Genomic DNA, 27,114 nt, shown 5'->3' with positions numbered 1-27,114 from the left:
GAAGTCAGTTTTCTAATGTTGTAATGACCAGCCACCTTGCCATGAGTTCACTCTACATTTAACAATTTTAGATAATTTCTCATAACAACTCCCTATATTCTTCATTCCAGAAAACAAAAGAATGCTAAACATGAGATTATGGAATCATATTGTTAATTTTCTACAGTTTACTTGGAGATATGCTCTGTCTTGTGTTACATCTAGGCTTTCTTTCTGATTGTTTGCTTTGGGTTTATCCAGTTTGGAGTGACATTTAATGACCAGTGAGTGTAGCATAAGGAAACATTTATTTCTGCTGCTGTACTACATATTCTAGTTTAAACATTACAATGGGTTAACTTGTATTTTAATTACCTGTGTTTAGAAGAATATACCATCAGAATATAATTGCTAACTTGGTTGTGATGATGGCACCAGCAGGAAACATCAAATCAGAGTAAATGCCTACTTGCTTATTTAGTGGATAACACCTACAATATAATACTTCCCACATATTAAAAATACAACAATATCAGGAACAATCTGAATAATAAAATGCTAATGAGTGAAATATAAAAATGCACTATTTTCTATTTAGCAATGAGAAATATATTTTGTCTTCATTGTGTCCTTAGCTCATTCATATTTTTCTTTTTGTGATACTGAAGACTTTTTAATTTTAAGCTGAATTGTCATGCTTCTAGATTCTTCTTATAGTTTTGCACTTTCATCCTCTTTGTCATTCTTTAGTTCTGAGTATTTACCCTGCAAACCATGAAAATATGCAATGTTTAAATCAAGAAGTAACTTCAATAGTCATATTATCAAAAGAGAGGATTTAAATTTTGTTTTTTGCATGACAGAGGGATTTGGGGAAAAAAGTGGTAGTTTGGTCTTTTTTGGGTTGAGCTTGAGTTATGAGTTACAAAGCCATGTTTCAGTGACTGTTAAAGCTTCCTGAGTAAATTTTTGAAGGTGTACCATATTTCAGATGTGCAAATGAGAGTAGAATCCTCTGCATATTGTATTAGAGTGGCCTGTTGTGTGGATGTCCTCCACTGGTCAGATGCATTTTCTTTGAATGTGAGTTTTAGTGCTGTTTCAATGAATGTGTGTTTCAAGGGCAGATATGTTTATGTGGTCATGCTAAGTCGATTGTCAAGGTGAGACTGTATTGTTTGCTTAGCAAATGGTTTTTAGTGTTTTTGCTCTTTTATTTCAATATCTGTAGTCATTGTAGAAGTAAGAAAGAAAGCAGTATGCACACTGACAGGTTTGAACTGTGTTTATGGTAAATGGGGAGAAATAGCCAAGTTATAGAACACTGGAATTGTTGGGTATGGGGCTGCTTTGGGAGGGTAGGAGGTTGCCACAGGAGAGGCTGCTCTGGGGGGACCTCGATGCCAATTGGCAGTAATTGCTTTGCACGAACCAATTAAAAGCTGTGTAGCAGAGCCAAAGCTGTTCAATGCAGAAAAGCAGACCAGTGGGTTCATTTAAGAACGTTCCACATAAGAAAGGACATCACTTTTTTATTTTTTTCCTAAAATAAAAGCTTACTTTTGCAGTATTTCAGTTATTTGTGGTGTTCCATATACTATTTAGGTGTTTCAGACATAAAAGTGTTTTATTCAGCTATTAAAAAAACTTAGAATAAGTCATTCACTGCAGGTTCATGTTTTCAAAAACAAAAGTTCTATACAGTTAACTATAGCTTTTTTTTTTTTTTGTATTTCTGGCAGTCCCTTTATTTTAAGCTTCAGCCAATCACAACTACATTTTGACAGAAGCTTCAGTTAAGAAATATTAAATGTAGTTTCCATTTGCAATATATATATATATATATATATATATATATATATATATATATATATATATATATATATAGGAACATCCATATATTTTTCTGCTTAGTACATTCACTCAGAAATGGAAAGTCAAAATTCATTTGAATGATCCATGAACATGGAATTCTTTGACCTAATTACAAGCAATGGAAAAAACATTGATGTGAAATGTAAGCTATATGTCTGCCGACAAAGAAACCCTACAAAACTGCGGTAAACAGTATGTCAAATTTAAAAAAGCATCTTCAGACATCTCATCCAATCGCAGTTGGAAAGCTAAATAATCTGAAGAGGAAAGCAGTCGATTCAGGTGCTGACAAGTTGACAAGAAATCATTGACACAGCCATCTATTGCAGCAGTCATTGGTTCTGGTCATGTCACACAGTCCAAGGTGGATAGAGTGATCATTGACTTCATGGTGAATGACATGCAGTGTTTCAGTGTTGTTGAACAGCCATCCTTCATCAACCGTGTAACTGGCCTGTAGCCAGGAAAGGTGGCCATGAGCAGGAAAACTCTCGTTGAATGAGTGGAGAAACAGTTCAGTGATATGAAAGAGAATGTGATGGAAACCTTAGCAAGCATTTCAACTATTTGTACTACTGCTGACATTTGGACCCTTCAGAATCATAGTTTCTATGGCGTCACCACCCACTGGATCAACTGTGACATACTTCAAAGAAAGTCAGCTGCTTTGTCATGCTGCAGATTACAGAGGAGGCATATATTCAATCTCATAGTGTCAACTCTTGAGAGCATTCACATCAAGTACACGATAGATCAAAAGGTGAGTGCGACAATTACTGACAATGGCAGCAATTTTGTAAAAGCTTTCACTGTCTTCTCAGAATGTGAGAGATCTGAGACTACAAGCATTCTGTCCCAAGATGAGGATGATGATGGTGAAGTGATTTACAACAGCATGACAACTGTGCTGAGTCAGTCAGGGCAAAGCGAGAACACCTATTCACTGCCTCCCCATCTGAGATGTGCAGCACACATATTGAATCTAGTTGTCATGCAAGGTGCTGAATCTGCTTGTAATGATGCACAGTATAAAAAGATCATACGAAGCACCATGGCCAAATGCTATGCTGTTTGAAACAAGGCTAGTTGGAGCACCCAAGCTGCTGAGGTGGTTTGAAATAAGTGTGATCTGGCTTTGATTATTCCCAATGCGACATGATGGAATTCCACTTTCTATGTGATGGAGAGAATTTACCTCATTACAACTCAGAGCAAAGTCTAACTGAATGAAATATATGAACAGATTGAAACTGCCATCTTTGGGTCTGCAGAAATTACCTTTGTTGCTGGATTTGTGCAAGCAATGAAGCCCCTAGCAATAGCTCTGGAGATCCTGCAGTTAGAGCTGAAAAGCTTCATGGGAATCCTGATCCCCGCCATTATGTGCCTGAAAAAACGGGTTGTCTGAAGTCAGGCAGTCTGTGAAGCTTGTTGTGCTGCTAGTTGATGCTCTTAAAGGCGCTGAGGCTTTGTTCAATCACCTTCTGTAGCAGGAACAGCTCATTCTGGCTAGCATAATGCATCCATAGTTCCATTTGCGATGGATGGACACTGAAGAGCAGAAACTCAGAGGCAAGGCTCTGCTCCTTGATGCCAAGCAGAAACAGGATGAACCTGCACGTGGGTCATACGAAGCTTCTGCATTAACTGATGAAGACAGCTTCTTCAGCTTCAAAGAGTTGATGTCAGCCAATGTCAGTATATCTTCTCAGATGGACATGTATCTGGCTGACCTTTCCAAAGAAATATCTTCTCTCAACAATTACCCTGAACACTAATACAGCTCTGCCATCTAGTGCATCTGTTGAATGCCTGTTCAGTCTTGGTGGACAAGTGCTGACTGCAAGAAGAAATAGATTCACTGACGAACACATTGAAAAGTTGTTCCTTCTTCGAGCCAACAGAAATGTGTAGTCATTGTGAATAGTTATGTAAAGTGATATTTTGGTTGTGTTAACAGTCTTGTTAGACTTATATGACATTTTCTGCAAGCATTTTTGTGTGCTCAGCATTAGTTTTAGCAGCTTAGCCTAATGTACATTGTTGAAAATTTGATGGTTTGTAACTTGTTACGGGTCTTGTGTTGCTGGCTTTGTATTACATTGTGACTGACTATAAAGACTAGCCTGTGGGACTTTGTAAACTGTAAAATGCTATTCATCATTATTGTAACACTGTGTATACTGTGTGAGTAAATCTGAATATGAGAACTGATAAACTATACTTATCTAAAAGTAACTCAACAGTAACTAGTTACTTTAGTTAGTAACTAGTAATAGTAATGTATTACTTTTTTAGAAAAGTAATAAGTAAGTAATATATTACGTTCACTTAAAAGTAATGTGTAATAGTAACATTACTTTTATAAGTAACTAGCACAATGCTGTGTGTGTGTGTGTGTGTGTGTGTGTGTGTGTGTGTGTGTGTGTGTGTGTGTGTGTGTGTGTGAACAATTTTTCAGTTGTTTGCTTTATGCGGGGTCTTTACAATTTATTTGCTCAAGAATCATGGAAAAGCCAAAAACAACTGTGGAACAAAGCCCCACAAATTTGTGGCAGTGTTTTCATCTGTGCTACAGTGAATGCAATATAACTTGTACACCAGCTTGTTTCATTGATCCCTATGCAGTGCAAACCAGCTGGTTCATATGGAAAATGTGTACACATCCATTTACCATTTCTGCTAAAGATCTACACCCAAGGCACCCTCTGTTTGGAAGAAGTTGCATACCTCTCAGCTGTCCCTGATTTTTACTTTTGACAAATTGATTATAACTTTTTTTTTATTTATTAGTAAATCACTTGGGATTACATTCAGTCAGTAAGTCCACATATTACAATTTCATTCATTGTGTTGTTCAGAAATGTATACCGATGCTAAATCTGTTGTTGTATTATGTTTTTAAGTAACATATAGGTATCAAAAGACTGATCAATTGAGGATGTCTTCATTAAGGTAGCCATCAAGAATTTTTCTGCTTAAGGTCCTGACCCTACCCATCACTGGCTGTCATAAAGACTTTACACACCTTCCCCTGTCAAGTCAAGTCAAGGCAAGTCAAGCACATCCCTGTCCCTCTAGAGCTGCATGCCTTACTCCTCTCTCCCTCCCTCCATCTCTAGTAGGTGTTGGCATTGCAGTGGGCTGACCTGCCTCTGTCCCTCCCTCCTGGATTGTATTGTTGAGCCAGCATCACCATCTTACTCCCATCTTCCCCCTGTCAGGTCCTCCAATGACTGATCTGCCAGTCAATCTCATTTTATTGTCAGGCCTTCATCTCCCTGCAACACTGAGCCTAACATGGAAAATGTAAACTTATTTTATAAGTTTCACAGTGGAACATCATCCTGTGGATGTCGTGACAATGTCTTTGTGGCACTAATATTGTGAGAATGGAAATCCCTTCTGTGAAACATAAGCCCAGTTTTGACCACTTCAAATTATTTTTGATTTCTAAAATATAATGTATTATAGTGGTCAGATGATCTGTCAAAGCAAAACTTGCTGAATCTTTCTCTAATGAAGCCAATGTATTAAAAGAGGTACTTTCTGTTACTAGCACCTTTTGTGCACTAAGGAAACAATGCTTTCCGGTCATAAAACTGATGTAAAATACAGTTTTCCTTTGCGTGTATGTATTTGCATATTAATTTGTGTGTCCAGTCTGCATGCATACCTTTTTGTGTGAGTGTGCGAGTGTGTGTGTGTGAGTGCATATGTATGTGTGTCCCCTCCTGTAAGACTGAAGCAGGTGGAAAATGTCCTCTCTCCCAACATGCAGCAAACATGGAGATGATAAAGTACATCATAAGTGGGGGAGTGTCCCCTACATGTGATGTGGAAAGTGTACCCTTCCTCTGAAAAGTCTTTAGGGCAGATTCACTAAACCCTACACAGTCCGCTAAGACCATGTGCACATTGTGGCATGACATGTACATGGTGGCGCACTGTTTTGTATTCAGTAAACAGCTGTACATGGTGTGTAGAGCCACACAACCATGGTAAACAATGTGGCATACTAATTACAGCATAAACAGCAGAATTGTATGTTAATCAACCAAACCAAGATGAAAGAGCTATTTAACAAGCTGTAAAGAAACTGTGTAGACTCAGTGCTGATTTTCCCTGCAAATTCCAAAACCTAATGGAATACAGCCACGGGAAGGAGTCTATACAAAAAGAATGTTAGGGGCTGCTGTTGCTTATATTCATGTGTATGTGCAACAGACTGAAGTTTATGCTACTGCTGCTGCTAATAGACCACGGCCAAGAAGGAGAAGAGTTTTCAGACCCTATTTAACTTATCACAATCCTCATGAAGTGAACGTTGTACAGTGCTACAGGGTGGATAGAGACACACTACAGGAACTCTGTAACCTCTGTTGTCCTGAAATCAGATCCTGGGCAAACCAAGGGGAACCAGTACCAGTGGAGATAAAGGTTTGTGTAGCCCTTAGAATTTTAGCTGCAGGAACCTTTGAGAGACTAACAGGGGACATGCTGGGGGTGTCACAGGCATCAGCATCCAGGATCCCCCATCAATTCCTGAATGCTATGCTCCAACATGCCAGAGACCACATATATTTTCCCCATACTCCTGAGGACAGGGTCACAAATATACAGTACTTCTACCCTGTAGCACACTACCCTGAAGTACTGGGTGCCATAGATAGTACACATATAGAAATCAAAGCACCACCTGGGGAACAGGGAAGGGTCTACATAAAAAGAAAGGGCTTCCACTCCATTAACTACCAAGTCATGTGTAATGTTAAGGGAATCATCTTGAATGTGTCTGCTGGCAACTCAGTCACTTAAAATACCTTGTGGAACTCTACTGGGCCACGAGGTCTCAGACAGTCTTTCATACAGACTTCAATGATGCTGGTTCTCCCCTTTGCCCTGCAGTTAGGGCTTTCAAACTTGCAGGGGAGATGGCCCTGGGGCCCACATCTCTGCACCATTAGCATTAGGCCTCCATCTCTCTCCTATGTGGTGACAAGTTCTGACAAATGCATGTCACTTCTAGCCTCTTGGCATGTGGTCCCTTGCCTCCTGGGTGGTGCTGTTCACAGAGTGGCATCCTGATGGTACCAGGTGAAGGACAGGAGGTTGACTCTATGCCCCATCCAGCCACGGGTGTGAGATGCTGCTGCAGCCCAATCTCCACTCCCCTGGCAGCTGGGGGGATGGGATCTCAGACTTGGCTTCCTGGGGCACCCCTTGAGTATCCTGGTTTAGGTCCTGTAACAAAATAGTCACCTTGGGCCAACCTCCCAACCGGCCCCGGGTGTGAGACACCACTGCGGCCCTATCTCCACTCCATGTGGGGTCTGGGAGGATGGGATCATGGACCCAAGGCAACCAATCTTCCCAGTTTTTCCATGACAGTCCCAGTTTGGAAGTCTCTGTCCTGGAATCCTGAACATTGTCTCCAGGATGTGGAAATGTCCCGGTTTAGACCATTTAGTCTGAATGGTGACCTGCATCTCAGGGACGCCAGTCACCCTGCTTTCCCATCCAGAGCAGCTCTGGGGACTTTGCAATTTTTCGAGGACACTGTCTGGCAAGGGATGAGGTTGGATGCCTTCTCTCTGGCAGGAGCATTCCAGGCCCTACTGCTGTCTGCCATGTACTCCCTTACAGACTTCCATTGTGGGGTGCTTTTCCTGACCCCGCCCCCTCACCCAGGCAGGAACTTTCCAGGCCCTGCAGCCATCTGCCTGGTGCTCTCTTACAGACCGCTGTCAGGGCCAACCCCTATAGGCCTCCCCTTTGACCTGGGAGACAGACCTCCTTCTCAGGCCATGGCCCCCGCCTCCCTTCAGAGACCCCACCACCTCCATGTTTCCTGCAGGCTGCCTAATGATGCCAGAGTGCTCTAGGAGCCTCTCAGGAAAACTTCCCTCCAATCCCGGCTGGGCTCATGGAATTCTTCTCAACTGCAAAGGGGCAGATCCACTGTCATGAGAACTTCTGAGTTCCCCTACTTTCTGATCCAGGACACCTCTAGGTACTTTGTGATTTTTTGGGAATGCCATCAGGTACAGGGTGACTTTGAATGCCTTCACCCAAGCAGCAGCTCTACAGGCACAATTGCCATCTGCCTGGTGCTCCCTTACGGACTTCCATCATAGGGGGTTGTGCCAACCCTGCTCACCCAGACAGGAGCTCTCCAGGCCCTGCCGCCATCCGCTCAGTGCTCCCTTCCAGACTTCCAACATCTGAGGCTCTGCCTAACTCTGCTCTCCACCTTCCAACTGTATCAGATGTTCACTAGGGGTGATATACCACAGAGTCATTTGCACTGGAACCATGCCTTACAGAGTATATGTTTCAGACTACAGCTCAGATAAGAGAAAAATGAGCAACAAATAGAGAGAGAGAAAATATTTCTGCAAGCAAAAGTCATAAATGGGTGTGTGCACTACATCTGAAATTAATATATGTAGAAACAACTCAGAAGCGTACAACTGTCATATGTTTTGTTAATACTGTGGATGATGTTGTAGTTGCTTGTATGCACAATGGTTTTCATTCTCTGCTACAAAGCTGTTTATTTATTAATTTATTTTATTTATTTTACATTTTACATTTGGTTACTTGGAAAGTCCGACTGGACACAAGTCCTTTTTCACTGGAGGCCCGGGGAAAAAAGCTCCACACATAACACAGATTAATAAAGTATAATTTCACAGGTACAGAAAAATAATAATATACATTTTACAACAAATAAAACTAGGGTAATAACACTTTAAACTGTACATCAGCTAAAAGTAGAATGAAAAATGATACGCTATACAGGTATAAAGATGAAACACCATAAACTGTACAAACAAATAACATTCAGTATGATATAGTAGTCTAATAATATAAAGTATAAACCAGATGTCTATACTTAGGAGCGGGAACTACTGAGAGGAAGAGAGAGGTATGAGGAATGAATGTTACAAGATAAGGAGAGGTCTACTGCCTGAAAATAAGGGAGGAATGTTTACCCTGGGTGAGCAAAAAGGAGATGGAGTTAAACTAGCCTGGGCAGTCACAATTACAGATCCAGTTAGCTTGTAAGTATGTTTTTAGAGATTTTTTAAACTGAGCTAAGGATGTAGTGGCTGATATAGAAGGGGGCAAGGTGTTCCATTTTTAGCTATAAAATTTGAACAAAGGGAGACTCCTGCAGAGTTGTCGGCTTTAGTGACTTGAAGGATTGTTGTTGGAGCATAGGACCCTAGTACTGGAGTAAGAATGTATTAGATTTTGTAATGCAGGGTTTTTTCAGGGCAATAAAGACTCTTATGGGTTAGTCTATGTTGGTTGTAAAGGAGAATATGGGGAAGTTCAAGCCAGCTGATTTGTTTAAGGACTGAGCAGTGATGTGTTTGATGTGGGCTACTGGTGGCGAACTTTGCAATTTTGTTATAGCGGGCATCACGTTTAGTTATATCTGATTTTTTTAAGACTGATCAGGATGGGGAGGCATATAGTAGTGTAGAGATGAGATTTGTTTGTGCTATTTTAGCTCTGGTGCTCTTTGTGAGGAATTTATTATTTCTATATAGTCCCCCCAATGTTTTATGTACTTTCTTTATGGTGAGAGAAATGTGAGTGTCAAATTTCATGTTGCAGTCTATCTCTAGAAGTTTGGTGTGAGTGACAGGAGAGATAGTTGTTTTATTGTCCGAAATTATAGTAAACCTGGGTATGGGAGTGGGGTGATTAGGCTGGAATATAAGAAGTTTGGTTTTATTGGGGTTAAGTATTAGTTGAGAGTTGGTAAGCCATTCTTCTACAGAGAGGAATAAAGCCCGTGCTTGTAGTTGCAGCTCTTGAAGGGAAGGAGAGGAACAGATTAGTGTTGAGACATCAGCATATTGGATGACTGAGGCATGTAGAGTAGAAGTATGGAGGCTGTTAGTGAAGACAGAGAAAAGGAAAAGATCCAAGAATGGAGCCTTGGGGAACTCCCAGTGCGACTGGTAATAAAGGAGAGAGTTCTTGACTCCACTGTACTGCTTGCTGCCTACCTGTTAAATAACTTTGAAACCAAGTAATGGTGGGTATACTAAGATTCAGTTCAAAGAGGGATTTAATCAGTTTGTTGTGGTTAACTATATCAAATGCCTTAGAGAAGTCAAGAAATATAGCAGAGATATAGTTGCCATTATTTCTGTGGTTGTTTACTATATGAGGGAATGACATAAGGGTTGTTGTGGTGCTGTGAAAGGGCCTGAAGCCATGTTGAGTGTTTGTGAGAAGGTTGTGGGTGTTAAGGTAATCCATGATTTATGTGTGTATACACCTCTCCAATATTTTAGATAGAGGTGAGAATATTGCTATAGGCCAGTAGTTGGTTAACTCTTTTTAGTTACCCCTTTGTGGAGTGGAACGAGAAATTTTCCAGATCTCAGGGACTAGATTTTTGGATATTGAGTGGTTGATAAGAATGGATATAGTGTATGCAATGGCATCAGTAGCTATTTTAAAAAATTCTGTTGGGAGCTTATCAGCAGCTAAGCTGATAGGTTTTAGTTTCTTAATTGTATCAGTAGAGACAGGATGGAAGGTAAAGCCATTGTTTTTAATATGGTAATTGGGTGGCTGAGGTTATTTTGATACTTAATTTGTATATTGTGGTAGTAGCTAATTTTGTCTATTTTTGACACATTTCTTTGACTTGTTATGGAACTCAAGATATGCCTGTCTTGTCGGTATGGGATCCAGTTTTGTGCCAGTGGGCCCAGGCTTTATCTCTGGATTTCAGAAGCTCTTGTCTCTTTGCTCATCCAGGGAGCATAGTTGGATTTGACTCTGATAGTTCTGGGAGGGGCCTGGGATTTTAAGATATCAAACAAGGTAGAGTTGAAGTACTGAACAGTTTCGTCAAGGTTGAGGTTCTTGAGAGGGAGTCTAATTACAACCTTTTAGTGCATTAATAAAGCAAGATGGATTGAAGTTTTTCTTGTTCTTTATTACCTGGTAGTTGGTGAGCTTTTTCTGATATGTGCGATGTCTTCTTATGAATGTAGGTAAGTGGTCACTCAGGCTGTCAGGGAGGCATCCTGACTGAGAGATAAGAGTTGGTCTGTTTGTCAGAATCCAGTCAAGTACTGACTGTCTCTTGGTGGATTTGTCAATTCTAGTGGGAGACTGGAAGAGCTGAGAACATCCATGGAGGTTGATGAAGTTGATGGGAGAACTGGAGTTACAAGCTAACTAGTCAATGTTGAAGTCACCAAAGATGATGGTTTCATGTTGAAGGAACTCAGAAGCCCAGTCAAGTAGGGTCTCCAGGGTGGGTATGCTGTTGCCAGGTGGTATGTAGGAACCGATTATATTGACATTTTTTCTGGGGTTAATTTTTAGTTTTGCAGGTATAATTTCTGCTTTGCCTAAGATAGGTTTGCATGTATATCCATGTTTTCTACATTTAGTTCATTTTTAAATAGTAAAGTTACACCACCCCATTTTTAGATGTACAATCATTACATAGGATATTATAGCCTGGTGCTAGAATTTCATTACTGGAAATGTCAGGTTTAAGCCAAGTTTCAGTTAATAATACTAAGTCTAGAGAATATAGGGAAAGTAGACTTTTTGCTAATGTCGCTGACAGCATATTTAGTATGAGCAGGTCATTAGCTTCTCTAGGAAGTTAGAATGTGTTATGAGATAGATTATGGTTAGTTAAGTGGATATTGTTATCAGATGGGCTGGGATTAGGATGTATGTCTCCACTCAGAGATAGTATGTCTGCAATGTCTACTTTGGTTCTCATGAGGTTAGTTATGTACTTATCATATCTTGTGAATAGTTTATTAGTATGGTGGGAGGGTAAGATAAGTTTAAGGGTATGAGGCTAGATGTTTATGTGTAAGATAGATGGGGTGATGGAGGGGGTGAGAGGCATTCAATTTGTGGTGTGAGTGCTAGAGGTGGCATGATGGGGTAGTGCATCAGATAGATTGTTATGATATGAAGTAATGTGTGCAAGTAATATAAGGATTGTTAGTAGTACTGATTGTGTAGAAATATTTAGATTGAGTATGTTAAGTAATGAAGTAGATATAGTTGCAGTTTGAGCTATTTTTAATTAGGCCTTGGTAGGGATGTAGTGTTAGCTAATATTGGTTGTAATGGCAGAAGTTGATAGTGTGACTACTGGTTTTGTCAGTGTTATTTTAGTTTTAAGACGTGAGGGTTGGAGTAATTGCAAGAAGGGCTAGTATGGGAGTGGTGTAGTGATGACAATGGTGTAATGTGGTTGGATAAAGTTGTGTTAGGGGAGTGGCTTATAGAGTATGAACAGAGGAAAGAGGGGATGGGTAGGAATGGGGGTAGGGTAGGGGAGTGGAGTGACTCCAAGCGTAGTGAGAGCAAATGGAGCGGGAAGAATCCATACAAGGTGAAAACAATCTGTTTCCTTAAAAGGATAAGGCACATATGTTGAGCAAGAGCTACTGAAAGATTACATTATAAAGCTTATAAAGAGAGAAAAATGATAATTAAAGTATGGTCTGTAGACCCAAAACTAATATCTGTAAGTTAAACAAAAGCAAGCTAAAGTTTGTGGGGTTTTACATTCATTTCTGTGGCGAAGAGGGGTAAGACATCCTTACTGTGTTTTGAAGGTTCCTTGGAGTGAGAATTCCAGACCTGTTTAAAAATATTTCATGTTTGCCAACATAAATTTTGTAGAGTTGGTTATTCAATAGATTTCTTTTCTTTCTTTCTCCTAATTTTTCTTTTTTTCTGTGTGTGTGTGTGTGTGTGTGTGTGTGTGTGTGTGTGTGTGTGTGTGTGTGTGTGTGTGTGTGTGTGTGTGTGTGTTTTTTTTTTTTGGCCAGTATTTGCATGGTGCACGGTTTAGTCGAAACAGGGGAAGTGCAGAAACACAATAAACACTGATCACAAGGCTAAACCAAGACTAGCTTTGCTTATCTTGTTTGCTAAGCACTTGCCATCATGCAAAGTTGGACTACTGCCCCCCCACAGGAAGCAGACAGAACACCTGCAGAGAGGTTGTAGACATTCTAATTGTCAGAAAGGATACAGTCTTACATTTTTTTGCTTTCCATCGCACAACACTAATAAGCAAAGTCAAGTGGAAGTTAGCAAGCTTCCACAAAACCTGTAGCCATTGAACACCTGCAGAGAGGGAGCAGACAGTAGACAGTTTCAAATAAAATACATTCTATCAGTTTTCTGTTGGGCACCGCACAATCATGATAAGTGGCGTTACATGGCAGTTAACACACACAAGTTAGTAATGCATATGGAAATATCAAACTGTTATTTAACTATTCCTGTGATAGCAGGTGTAAGTGTAGGGCTGTAATGCAGATGGTCTTGGGTTCTAATACAGGAAGTGCAACATATGTTTACTGTTGAGACAGTCCAGTTTATAGTAATGAAGAGAAAAATGTCCAGATGCTGTTTCAGTATTCCTGTAGCAACTGTTGTAAATATAGGGCTGCCATACTCATGGTCCTGGGTTCTAATACAGGAAATTCCAGGCATTGTTGCTGTTGTTCCATTTCACATAATTATAAATAGTGGAGCTGATATGAATTATATGTATGAGGGATGAGGCACCCTTACTGGTTTGTGAAAGTTCAGATATATGACTGAAGGTATACTGTCTATTATGTTTCTGTAAGTATAATTCAGCTGTCTGTACCTGGATGGCCTTCACACTTAAATAAGAGACATACACAAATGAACATATATACAAGCATGTCAGGTCACACACATTAATACTTAACACCTCTGTCTGTTATCTGTATTTATAAATAATTATGTCTGAAAAGCACTTCTTCTGTGGCAAACATGGAAAATCACTGCTGTGGAAGAAAATGTTTTCTCCCTTATGCATTGGTTTGAATCCCACACTGTAAAAATCAATGTTATCAGTGTTTAAAGCCAAAACAAATGTGTCGTGTCATAAAATGTATGCCTGCAGTGCATGTCTCCAAAGTTAAATCACATAAAAGTTACAGCAGCACACCCCCATCAAACAAATGTCGACTGGCAGATTAATCTTCCATTTTCCAAAACTGCTTTCCTCTCTGTTTGGCACTGTTGCTCTCTGCTTTTCATTTCACAAAAGCAGTTGTCATTATTGCTCGGGTTTGGGAACTACCAGTATACGTGATAACAGGAATTGGGGGCAAATCATTATTAGCTATTGCACTGCTTTGAAAGTAGACATGTCTAGTGTTAGAGGAGAAGGTGCTCAATTTGGGGTGCAGTGGTGGGGTGTTCTGGAGTCTAGAATCTTTACTGGATTGCTGTTAAAGCCCCACAGTCAAAAGCATCTGCAGGGGTACTGTACCAGCTCCCAGTACAAGTCTGACACTTAGAATAGTCTGCCCAAGGCTGTATCCAGTGAGACTGGCATCCCCCGTGCTGGATAAAAGGGTAGGCACCACTTTAATGCGTCAAAAGATGCAAGAGGGATACACTCACCCAGTGGTTGGATGAGTTTTGAACTGACAACATCCCATGGTTTTGTAAGTATGATAATCAAGAGAATTTATAATACATAGAAAGCTAAATATAGGCAAGACTGGTATGCATAAGGCTCTTGTGTTCTTTTCTTTTCTTTTCACAGGTACGTCTGAGATAGATATAAATACATAGGCCCATGCTGATCATCTAGAGTAACTGAGGGAAGCATGTGGTATGTACGCAGCACAAGAGAAGTATTATTGTAGCTTTAAAATATAAAGAAAAGTAGTAGCAAAGTAAGCATGCATATCCTAACTGTAAAAGTAAGTATGCATGCATCAGTCTGTAGCACCAACCCAATTTAGGAGTCAAGTGTAAGACTGTAGTCAGAGGTTGTGGGTTTAAATACCTTGAACAACAAGTATAAAATACTACCAAATCTTTAATAACATTACATAAATTAAAATCTACACAAGTGGCATAAATGCCATATTGTTAACTTTGATCTGTATAATTGGACCAATCATATGTGCAATATCAGCACATTGCAAGAATTACTTTGAGCGATCCATAATTATAGTTTGTAGTTGTTAGGAAGTATTCTTAAATGTAAAACTTCAGATAAAATAGTTGTATTATTGTGATAATGCATTTTTTGTCACATATAATGGTACTAATTTTATCTCTTTTTTTTTTCATCACAACCCTTATCTATTTTTTATTTTCTATTATGTCTCCATGTCATCTCTGTGTAACAAATCACTAAATGGTTCACAACATAGGGAGGTAGGCCAACCCCAATGGTTCAACCTGCCCTCGCTCCACTGGCTCCAGCACCAATGCCAGGCAGATATGGGACCAAACCTGACAGTACTGCCTCTGCTGTCAATGCACTACCTGCACCCTCAGGTAGCACTATGCAGGCAGCTGGTGCTGTGGTACCATCTGGGAGTACTGGTGGAGGTGGGGATTTCAATACCCATCAGGCGATGTCAGGTTGGTGTGTAGGGTCATGCACAGCACCATTGTTGTATGCCTACCCCAGATGGAGAGGCTGCTCTCCCTCATGTTCCATAGGAGGAGAAGACTTCAAGCACTCCAGCAGCTATCAGGGTAAGGGGACATTGATGACAGTCCTGTGGGTGAAGACTAGATTCTCACTGCCCCAATGTTTGACAGACATGGGCTTGCGCTGTCCCCTCCCTCACCCCAATCATGGTGTCTCCGAACCTTTTGTGTTCCTCACTGTCCCTATGACTTGTCTTGTTTGTCCTGTTTGTATTTGCTTCCTCACCTACTCAACTCACCTGACCAAGAAATATCAACGTACCTTACCCAGCATTCCTCTCTTACTGAAGTTAAAAAATGGGCATCTGTCCCACAAAATATATATATATATATATATATATATATATATATATATATATATATATATATATATATTCTCCCATACATAACTTTCCATTTCACACATGTGACTTCTTGACACACTCGATTTGGTCCAATTGGTTCTACAACATGATTGCGTTATTGTCACCTCTCTTTGTGGAGGTGACAGTCCAAATTCAGCTAATATTCTGTAATATTTTCATTTTACAATGTTGAAGAAATGGATAGCTATGGTTCTTTCCTACCTTCCTCCTGCACATCCTATATTGCTTTCTGTTTGTTCTTCCCCCTGCTTGCCCCCCCCCCCACTTCACCACTTTTCTATCTACTGCATTTTAACACCTATAATATGGTCAAAAAGTAGAATCACACACAACACACTTAAGTAACCAAAAAAAGAATGGAGCCCTTCACTTTCTTGTCTCTGTGTTTACTTCGAGTTTGGCATCGTGCAACAATGCCAAGCAATGGTGAATGGTTCTTCTGTGGTGCAGTTACTTCCATACAATGTTGCTTAAACATGCATTGCTAAGTTAACACACACTAGTGAATGAAGTATAATGAATGCTTTCATTGCATTATTACTACTTATTTAAAAGTACTACATACACCTGGATTCGAACCCTATATAATCTGGGCTCCAAAAGAAATTTGTCAATGCACTTACACCTGCTCCCACAGAGTCAACTACACAACAGATCTGTTTGATTCATTCAGTACTAGGAACTTTCATAATTTTACCAGTGAAGCTCACACTTGCACACTGCTTAACTACGCCCAAAAGGAAAAGCAGTAGAAATGTGTATCTCACATGAGCAAACACTTTGCCAGCCATTCCGCTCACTGCTCGGAGGTGCACTATGCAAAATGAGCAATAGCACGTGTTTCTTTTGTTTACTGTACATTTAGTCTTCATGCCATGAAACTACATGTGAAAAACCAAACCAAATAACTGCACTGTTTAAGAAAATAACATGTTTACAATGCAGCCATCTGTTAATTCCCTCATGCACTGAAACCTTGGTCTGTCAGTACTTGTTCACAAATATATAAACTACACCACAGAAATAAATAACAACTGTCTTATATACCTTGCATATCTTTATAATGACAATACGCATTAAGATTTTTCAATACTTGTAGTAATGTGGACACCTGTTTGTATATAGTTTGTAAAGCTGTCCCTTAAAGTATTCCTGCATATTGGAAACACAACCACCAAATACTGCACATTGGAAAACACATCAATCTGGTAACACGCAGAAATGTATTATCTTGACAGTAAGACATGGCTAGCTATCCATTTCTTGAAGGCCTCCCAACATCTTCTCTCCAGCAGCCAGTGCTGATGTCATCCACTATAAATTGTCCTACTGCCTTGTAAAAGTCAGACTTGTGCCATGGCGCATGCATAAATTACTGAGTTCTTTAGTCAGTGTAATTAGGTAGAGGTTCTGTTCTCACTGCAGTCAACTGGGGTGTGTCTGTCTGTCTAATCAGAAGAGTCTAAGTGTGTATCCTGCAGTTACAACTCCAATCCCATGGATTGCCAATATTTTGACACTTGCACACGCCTACACATCTACATCATGCAGTCCTCCCAACATCTTCTCTCCAACATCCAGTGCTGATGTCATCCACTATAAGTTGTCCTGCAGCTGTTAGACTTGTGTCATGGTGCTTGCATAAAATACTGACTTCTCTAGTCTGTGCCCTTAGTTAGATAGGGGTCTAACCTCAATGCAGTCAACTGGGAGATGTGAGTGTGTGTGTGTATCTAGTCAGAAGAGTATAAGTGTGTATCCTGCAGTTACCACTCTAATCCCATGGATTGCCAGTATTTTGACATTTGCACATGCCTACATATCCATTTCATGCAGGCCTCCCAACATCTTTTCTCAAACATTCACTGCTGATGTCATCAACTATAAGTTGTCCTGCAGCCTTGTAAAAGCCAGACTTGTGCTGTGGTGCTTGGCTTAAATACAGAGTTTTCTAGTCGGTGTACTTAGGTAGGGGTTCTGTTCTCACTGCAGTCAATTGGGGGTGTGCGCTTGTGTTTGTGCACTTGCTTGACATTAGAGAAAGCATTGTACATCAGCATGTGGGGCACTGCTATTACCATCTTCATCTCACCAGACTCTGCTGATGTCTTCAGCTATAGTTGATTTGCAGATGTGTAACATTTCCATCAGGGCAGGGTCAGAGACTGGCCTGTAGGTCAGGAACAAGTCACCTCATCCTATGTGATACAGTGACAGAGCTTTCAGTCTATCCACATACATCATGGCATAGTTTGTAGGCTCTGTATTTTCTTGGTGAAAAACCCCTATAGTCTGTCCAGCTGAAAAAGGTTTCATGTGAGGTACATGCAAAAATGAGCATTATATTCTATTACTGTTCTGATGAGGGTCGAGTACAGTGCTGTTATAACATCCTCAGATCTGGATACAATGGTCTGACTTATGAGGTGCACAAAGTAGCCTTTCCATACCACTGTGGAAACTCAGTAGTCAAAGTTCAGATTGCTATCTAGATGTGTTCCCAGGTCTTGACCCACTGGTTTTGAGCATAGGGGTGGTGTTGTCAATGCTGTAATTATCAAGGAATTTCACTTGGCAGAAGGCAAACATAATGACACACTGTTGCATTTATCTGTAGATTGTGTGCCTTTGGCACCATTCATTTGTCCATGTTAGCTCCTCCTGTAGTATGTTAACATCATTGCTGGACTCAGTGATTGCACTCAATATGCAACAATCAGCAAACACAGTAAGCCAAAGGCCATATACTTTAGCCTGGACTATTGAGAAATAGAATCCAAACAATGAAGGGCCCAGCACATATCCTTGGGGTACGCCAGTGGTGACAGCTCTACTTGTAGAAGTTGATTCACCAACTTTCACAGTATGTGTTCTGTCAGTGAGCCAATTGGTTAACCATCTAGTGACATAAGGGTTAATCCCCAGTTGGGAGAGTTTCTCAATGATACCTGAGTGGGGATTGTGTCCAAACTGTAGGCCAGATCAAGATAAGCAGTATGCACTTGTCTTATCTTCATCCAGGCCTATCACATAGAATCAATGGACTGTGGCAACATCACAGATCACCTATAGAGTGACTCGGTATATACACCTTCCTGACATGGTTGGATGTACACTTCAACACACTCTTTAGACAGGACATGTTCCTGTAGAAGTGAGTACATCAAAGTACATCTGTCTGAGTGTGGGGGACAGCACCTGATGCATGCATAAATACACATCCTGACTCTTAGCTGTGAGGTAGACCAACATGTAATCATGGATCCCTTCTAAATGGACACTGGTAATAGCCCAGCTGTGTGCAAAAGACATGTGTGAGTTGTTAATGCTACATCCATGTCTGTTGCATCTGTTAGATGTCCTTAAAGAGGTCATCAAGGGCATGCATGATGACAGCACTATCATCCTATGGAACTTTACCAGGCCAAGGCATTTCACACAAATCCACACTGAGGTATTCAGTACTGTCAGAAGTGGCCATAAACACCTATATCACCAAGTGAGTAGGCCACTGGATCACATACATGGCATCTAAATATGTTGAAATGTGTGAAGTTACCTGTATCTTGAGTGCAGTGATCAGGTCCATACATCAGGGCTGTCTGCTAGGCCCTTTCCTGTCCATTATTTAAGTCATAGACATCAAGAATGACATACACATCCTGTGTCTAAACAGCTGTCTGGAGGACTACAGATTGTGGGCAATCATTGACTCCAACTGTGATATTAGTATAATACAGACAGTATCAACACATGCCAAAGATTGCTGCCACAGCCATGACAACACATGAGATGAAACAAAAACATTGGGGATGTTTTACATTATGAAAACAAATGCACAAACCAATTATAATGTAGGCATCACACCCATATAAGTAGACCAAGTGGTATTTGACCTGTGTCCTGGGGTAGATGGTATGTGGAATGTCCACTAACATATGGCCACAGTAGTGACTACTCCCTTGTATGTAACAACTACTGAGTATGTGCAGGACATCTGCATCAAAGGCCATAATACCTCCACAGTTCACATCCTTCATCACACCAATAACTGATTACAATGCACCCTTCTTCATGTACCTCCCTACACCTTTTTTAATGATATATAACTGAAGTGTACCACTTTTGCCATGGTGAGATCCCACATATCTTATTGTCCATACCTAGGTATTCTTTTTGTTGCATAAACATTACTGTCTGATGGTGTGGAACCCCCATCAAGGTGTTATACCAGATGCATGTGTGATACCTGTTTTAGTGATGCACACAGTATATACATAGCTGTTTGACAACACTGTTGGCATGGGTTACATTTGTGACAGTATAGATTTTGCCATATATATATATATATATATATATATATATATATATATATATATATATATATATATATATATATATATATATATATACCATGCACACCAGTTAACTAGCCTGCATTTATCATAATGTCACAGGTATAGCAGTGTTCCTCCTAACACCTCCAGCTGATATTACAGTGTCAGGATGGTGTGCTTGATTACCCTCATAGATTGATGACATGTCACAATAGTTGTACAAGTGTGTTTGTGCAGAACCATCTATGATCACTCAGAAGCACATATGTTATGTCAAAGACATGGGATTACTGTTGGTATTATTCTGACATTGTCCATGATTCATGCTTTTGTTTACTGTTGTTCATGAGCCTGTAACTGTGTCCCACTTTTTGGAGACCTCTGCTGACATTACTGTCACATTCAGGCAAATCAGTTTGCACAACTTCACAATATGCACCCAACCCTGATTGTATATAACATCCTTGATAGATGTCCTCTCCATTGTTCATGTCAGGATATTTATATCACATAGACATCTTCTCCATTGTTATGCTACCTTGTCTGGCATTCACATAATATACATATTCATTATGCAGTTCTTACTGTACCATGTTATGTGATTAGTGTTCCTGAAACAGCAGTCTTCCATTTACATGCCCTCATCTGCTGTAGATTATGATGTTTCACCTGTCCTCTTTCTCTATGTTCATTCCTACAATTCATCTATGTGTCTATTCAATACACATACTTCCTGACTGTTTATTTTAAATGTCAGTCCATGTACCATTATAGATTATTTATACAATTTTAGTTCAGAATACCTGAAATGGTATTCCACAATACTTTGCACTATATACACTGTCCTGTACTGTGTTTGGAGCATATACATTGCTATATTATTAACCCTGGTAATCATTGTGACATTCTGCGCAATCCTGCAGACCTAGTTTGCCCATACGTAAACAGGTCTATCTGCTGCTATTCATGTTGCTTTACACAGTTTCCTGGCCAGTAATACTGCTGCCAGCCATGAAATTGCACTTGTTTACATTTAAATGCAGTGCACGGCATACACATTCAATTATTGCTGCTGCTCACCCTGCAAAAACGTAAACTCCATTTATTGAATCACAGCATTTATTTTTTCAAGTACGTAAAGAGATCATTTTTCAGGAGATCACTTTAATCAGGTCAGTTTTGCTGAAGCAACATTCAGTGAATTTGACTTAAAAAATCAAAAACTATTACTTTGAACAATATCCACTGATTTCCTTTACTTTTCAGTCTAGATCTAACTTTCAGAGCTCATGACTACTTACATCTGAACTGATGTTTTTAAACAACCCTTATAGCATATGTGTGTATTTCATATACAAAGGTGATTTACTGCATGTTTGTTGGTGTATCCATTTGAATCCATTCTCTACATTATGTGTTCACTAATACAGCCATTTTAAAACTTCTGTGTATATACCATACCTGAAGCTGATGAGATTGGTATAGATGAGAGGCAGACATAGAATGCACATTAACAATTGCCATGTTCTGGTTTCTACTGATATCTCCCCAAACCAGACTCGAGTGAGAAATGCCTATATGGAAAAGAAGGCAAAATAGCTTAAACAAATATAAATAAATAAAATAAAATAAACCTCTGTTGTAGTTAAAACTTACATTACTTTCAAGGTTCATACTTCTGTTTAATACTCTCCATTAAATGAAACCAGCATTTAAAACAATGCTTTATTTTTTCTTAATGTGGTGGTAAAAGTACCTGTTAAAGTGCATCCCTTATCACAGCAGGACTAATAGCAGTAGGCAGTAGGACATCTTGACACATTATGTTATCCTTCTCTAATCCCATAACGCGTTGTGATTGCATTACCCTTCAGATCTCTTTTGCAACATAACAGAATATGAGCACAAACATGACCCCAGACTAAACTACTTTTTTGACAGAATTATCTAACAAAATTATTAGTAATGATTTTATTTCTAAATACATTATGTTCTCCTGTCTTCCAATTATATTTTTTCTTCCAATTTAAGACCTCAAGTTTGTCTTTTTTGCAGAATTTCCTTAATTTTTGCACCCTCCAAGGCCCTCATATTGGCATTTTAAAAACGTTAATTTACTTTGACATTAACTCTCTTTCATGAATGGAGATACATAATTCATTATCCTGTACAGCCTTTTCAGTTTGTGGCCAAGTGAAAAAAAAAAAGAGAGAAAAACTTTGCTTGCTTGTTGGCTTCTCTTGTGTGTTGGCATTTATTGGTATGGGTGTTTTCCTCTTATGTCAGTGAGAATAAACCAAAAATATAAAATGTGTAAATGTTGGAGTAAAGTCCTGCCAAAAGACAAGATCAGTATTGCTTATTTTGCCCGAGGAATGGCACAGTATTTTTGAACTTCTCTATTTTACCCCTACCACTCTGTGCAATATTAAAAATAAATAATTAAGCCTTCATGTCTATGACAAATCTCTCTTGGGTGAAAAGTCTAGCAGCCCTCTTTTGGACCTGAAGTCTTCAACTCTGGCTCACAGCAGGCAGCTTCACCTTTGGTTCTGGAGTGTTCCTGAAAGGCCTAAGCAGAATAAGCCTTACAAGCAAGATAAACTTAAGCATTACTCTCCAATCCTAAGAGTGAAGATAAAGAAATGGAATAATGTAGTGCCAAAAGTCATTTTGCAAGTTGTTAAGGGTAAGTCTCCTGTGCATCTTTCTAAGTTGCACAGCTTAACCTTTTTATGTCATTTACCTATAGTCTTTCCAGCATATAATTACAGGATTGCAATTGCCTTCTTTAAGGTCATAAAGAAGCTGTTTGTGGTCCCTTCTTTGTTTGTTTCTGTGATGGACAGGGACAATCCTTCAATGTTTTCCCTTGTGAATAGATCTTGCAAATTTTTTTCATCAGTTCTGAGTTCCTTAGATATTTCGATTTACCTGGCATTGATGTCAGTATTAACCGAGATGCCAGTCCTGGTATCACAGACATCAGGTTTTGTTGCTCTGCTACTAAATGTGCCAAAAATATTTATGACTTTGACACTGTCTCAACAGATGCTGATAAACGTATATGCCCAATGCTCAGGGTCAGAGCACTGTTGCCTTGGCCAGCACTGATCTAGTCAGTATTTGTGCCAGCAACAATGGGTCTGACACTGCAGCATTCAGTACTAGCATTCATGATATGAAACATGCTGATATAAACAGCCATGTTTCCTACTATGCAAGCACCTTTGCAATGCCCGCAACAACATCCATCTTGGCATCAGGGTCAGCATCAGTACAGCAGTGCAGTCTCTTCTGGATCCCTTAGCTGCATTACTTGTCATGCCAGAGGGCAGAGATCCCCAGTGTCATCTGCAGTGTTCTTCCATGATGTCAGCACCCAAGCATTCTTTTTCATTGTCTTCAAAATTGCCATTTCTGAAGGTTGCAATGAAGTCTACATGCAGCAAGAAGAATATGAACTCTCTCACAGAGACTCTGACACCAGATTTCACAAAAAAATAGGGGCTGCAAATTCTTCATTATTCTCCTGAAGACCCTAAGTTTTGGTGGTCTTACAGATATTGCAACAGAAGCAGGTTGGTTAAAGAACACACCCCGTTCCCAATAGGAATGTTGCAATGGGCCTTTCAATCCACTGAGCAGTTGTACTGCGTGTCTTTCCATTGGTGGACATGCTGAAAGTGGATAGTGTGGCATGGGAAAGTCCTGACATTGTAGCTCCTCTTGCATAAAGATGGGAACGTTTGATCAGAAACTCTTAATTTAGGCACTCTCATTGCAACAGCAACCTTTAAAAAGGTTCTAACTACTTAGAACTTGATTAATTAATCTCCCTGATACATCATAGGCTATTGGCTACCTTGGGAAGTACATGTATGCATCCCTGACTTTTTCATTAAAGGGTATAAACTATTTATCTCATGACTCACTTCCAGCAAGGCCTGATAGATGCAATACACTAATCATTAGAGCCATCGTCTGATGGAACTCTTGAATAAAAATTGATATCCTATTGGCAACAGTAACTTCCATTTCAAGCTTTTAATAATGAGAGTGTCTTACAACTCTGCTAAAGGTTTAGGCAGAGATGTGGAGTCCAGCATCACTATGTGAAAGTGCACCTAGCTTAACTTAACTGATTTCACTGAGGTCACAAGGGTAACCATTGTGAATTCCTCCTTTTTCTGGGCCCCTGCTTCTCTAGCCCAGAAATGAAAGGAAATCTGAAGAGCATGGAAAATGTGGACAAAACACTTTCTTCTGTTGGTATGAAGTTCAAACCTCCGCAACCCCCTTCTCATGTATACAAATTTGTCCACATCAGATGTGATTCCAAGACAGACAGAAGCAGAAAAGTCAACAATCTAGAACAAACCATAATTCCCATGCAAACTTTCAGAGAAGTTATTCTTTCAGAGGAAAAGTGCTACAACTACAGTAGGGAGGCCATGGTCCACATAACGAAATTCAACAAAAATTCTTGAGATTTTGCCTGACTGCCTCACTGTATAAAAGTAAGGGGGCATCTCTTCCTCTACCATCTTATGTCACTATCGTTCACAAAGGACAGACGGATAACTGCAGTTATATATATACAGAGAGCACACAATTTCCTTCCACATTCTGCATAACCATGGCTTCACCTTTATATAACTTCTCACACAGTCAAAGAACAACAAGAAGGGAGATCAACAAACTTTCAACAAAAAGAACCACCAAATGTGTCCCATCAGAAAGTTTCAGTATATTACTTTGTGTTCTTTGCACTTCTAAGGAAATTAAAGAGCCTTAGTCTCACTCTACATATAAAGGGCCCAAATAACTTTATCCGAAAATAAATCTTTGAGGTGGTCATGGTTTAGTCTAGCTTTCCTTCCTTGTCTGAATGAGATTTGATGTGGTCATTAGACCTCAAGGATGCTTTGCTCCACATCAAGATAGTCAGGGGCATCAGGAGGTTTTATAACTTCTGGGTAGATGACAGCAAGTATCAATTCAAAACTGTTTCATCTGGGCTCATCCTAACCCGCAGGATGTTCACCAAATTTATATCCATTGTAGTACTCAGCCAGAGGCTGCAGGTAGCCTAAATATTCACTTAGCTGAATTTCTCATTTCTAGCTGTTCCTTCCCTACAAAGGGTGACCTTAGCTCAGGAGTCTCTATTTGAATTGTTCTATTCTTTAGGAATAATTATGAACCTAGCAATGTTCCATTTAAAACCCACCCAGCTGCTCACTTCCATGGGCTGCAGTATGGATACTGGAAGATGCTGAGTCTGTTTACCTTAAGATGCTGTCTATCCTTCTCAGCTGAAGAGATTTCCACTCATTAACTCTCAAGTCCATTTCATCTCATCTGTGTCTTAGTACCTTTGGCCTGATGGTTGCATCAATTTTCATGTTGCCATTAACCAGGTTCCACATGACAGTTCTGCAGTGGACATTGCCTGTTCAGTGGTCATAGTTACTGGATCTAGTCTCAATGAGTCAAAGTTTCTGAGGCTTGCCCAAGGCTGTAATAACCAACAATTCAAGCAACATGGAAGTGGTGTACAAAGGAGAACCAACTCTTGTCCCTCTTATGGAGAAACTATGAGGGTTGGGAATAGACTATGGCATCCAACCACTTGCAGATAGCAAGAAATATCCCACAGGAAGCCATTTATCTTCCTAGAGGCTCACTCTTTACTGTCTGATGCCTGGTTTATGGTCCCATAACCAGTGGGTGATGGAAGCTTTTTCATCATTAGATCAAGCTCTGCTTTGACCTCTTTACCTTTCCAATCCAGCACCAAGTGTGACAGCTTTTTGCTCCTTCATACTTCCACTAAACGGATGAATTAAGAATGCTGTCATCCAGAAATGGACCCCTTTCCTCTGAACATGAGAAAGTAAAACATGTCCAAAGTCGTTCTTATACCACTTTTTTTACCTCAACATGTATGGGCTTCCTTGCTCATCATTCCTTTTCTGTTGAAGAAACCTATCTGCCTTCATTCACTCTGTACCTTCCTGTCCCATCCCTTGGGAAAGCCCCATCAGATCTCCAGTCTCTTTCCCTCTTTCTCTTTCTAACTACATAGATTCTCCACTTTCAGTTGTAGGCAGTAACTGTTTTACTTATAAGGTTGGACAGATTATCACAGTTTCCCAGAACCTTAACACTTGCTAGTTTCTCTCAAGAAAACTCTCTTGTGTCCATTTTCTCAGCTAGAAGAATCTCCAAGTTGGTGGAACCACCTTATTTAATTTTCCATAAAGACTGAGTATCATTATGTCATACCCCTTCCTTTATGCCTAAGGCACCTAAAACTGATTCAAATTGTAATCAAACATTTCATGTTCCAGTTTTCTTCCTTGTTTGCTCCAGCTGTGAAAAACAACATCTTCACTGTAGATGGGCACATACAACTGAGATTCTGTACTGACAACACCAAATCTATAAGCATAGTGTCATGAATTTTCATTTCATTCTCAAAACATAAACCTTGGATCTGAGGTGAGTAAAGTAGCTTTAGTTGAATAACCTCCAGTCTGCATTCACTTTTGTTATGCTAAATATGAAAAGCCTATTATCTATGTATCAAAGACAACTACTATTAGAGCAGTTGCTACCTCTTAAGCCTTTCCCTGCAGTGCAGCATTACATGATATTTCTTCAATATCTGATTGGTCTTCCCTTAACACTTTTGCACAGCACTACTAGCTGGATGTTATACCTTGGTCAAGGATTTTCTTTGAAGTGAAACAGAAAGACCATGTACAAACAAAATCCAAACAAAAGCTGGCTCAGGTGGATCCACGGTAAAACTACAATTTATTGAACTTTAATAAACATAAAATAAAAAAGATTAGCACTTTTGTTCACCTCTTATGAACTTCATTGGATAATCCGATACATGTTTGCCCTGCTTAAATGCACTCAAAAGCAATCCCATTTTTCAATCCACACACACACACACACACACACACACACACACACACACGCACGCACGCACGCACGCACGCACACACGCACACACACACACACAC

General features: G+C 39.8%; 1 protein-coding gene across 1 annotated transcript in view; it reads right to left on the bottom strand.

Moving 5' to 3' along the window:
- LOC122792941 (transient receptor potential cation channel subfamily M member 2-like) overlaps nucleotides 1-27,114 on the bottom strand; it is a 1,068,883-nt gene that overhangs the window by 537,579 nt on the left and 504,190 nt on the right. The window contains exon 15 of the mRNA XM_044060527.1: nucleotides 21,536-21,648. Coding sequence (XP_043916462.1) covers nucleotides 21,536-21,648 — 113 coding nt within the window. The remainder of the gene's footprint in view (nucleotides 1-21,535; nucleotides 21,649-27,114) is intronic.

Source organism: Protopterus annectens, chromosome 2.part0 (genome assembly GCF_019279795.1).
Source record: "Protopterus annectens isolate FY-2018-M chromosome 2.part0, PAN1.0, whole genome shotgun sequence".
Lineage (NCBI taxonomy): Eukaryota > Metazoa > Chordata > Ceratodontiformes > Protopteridae > Protopterus > Protopterus annectens.
The sequence above is the reverse complement of the archived record's forward strand: the minus strand, read 5'-3'. Positions and strand labels throughout refer to the sequence as shown.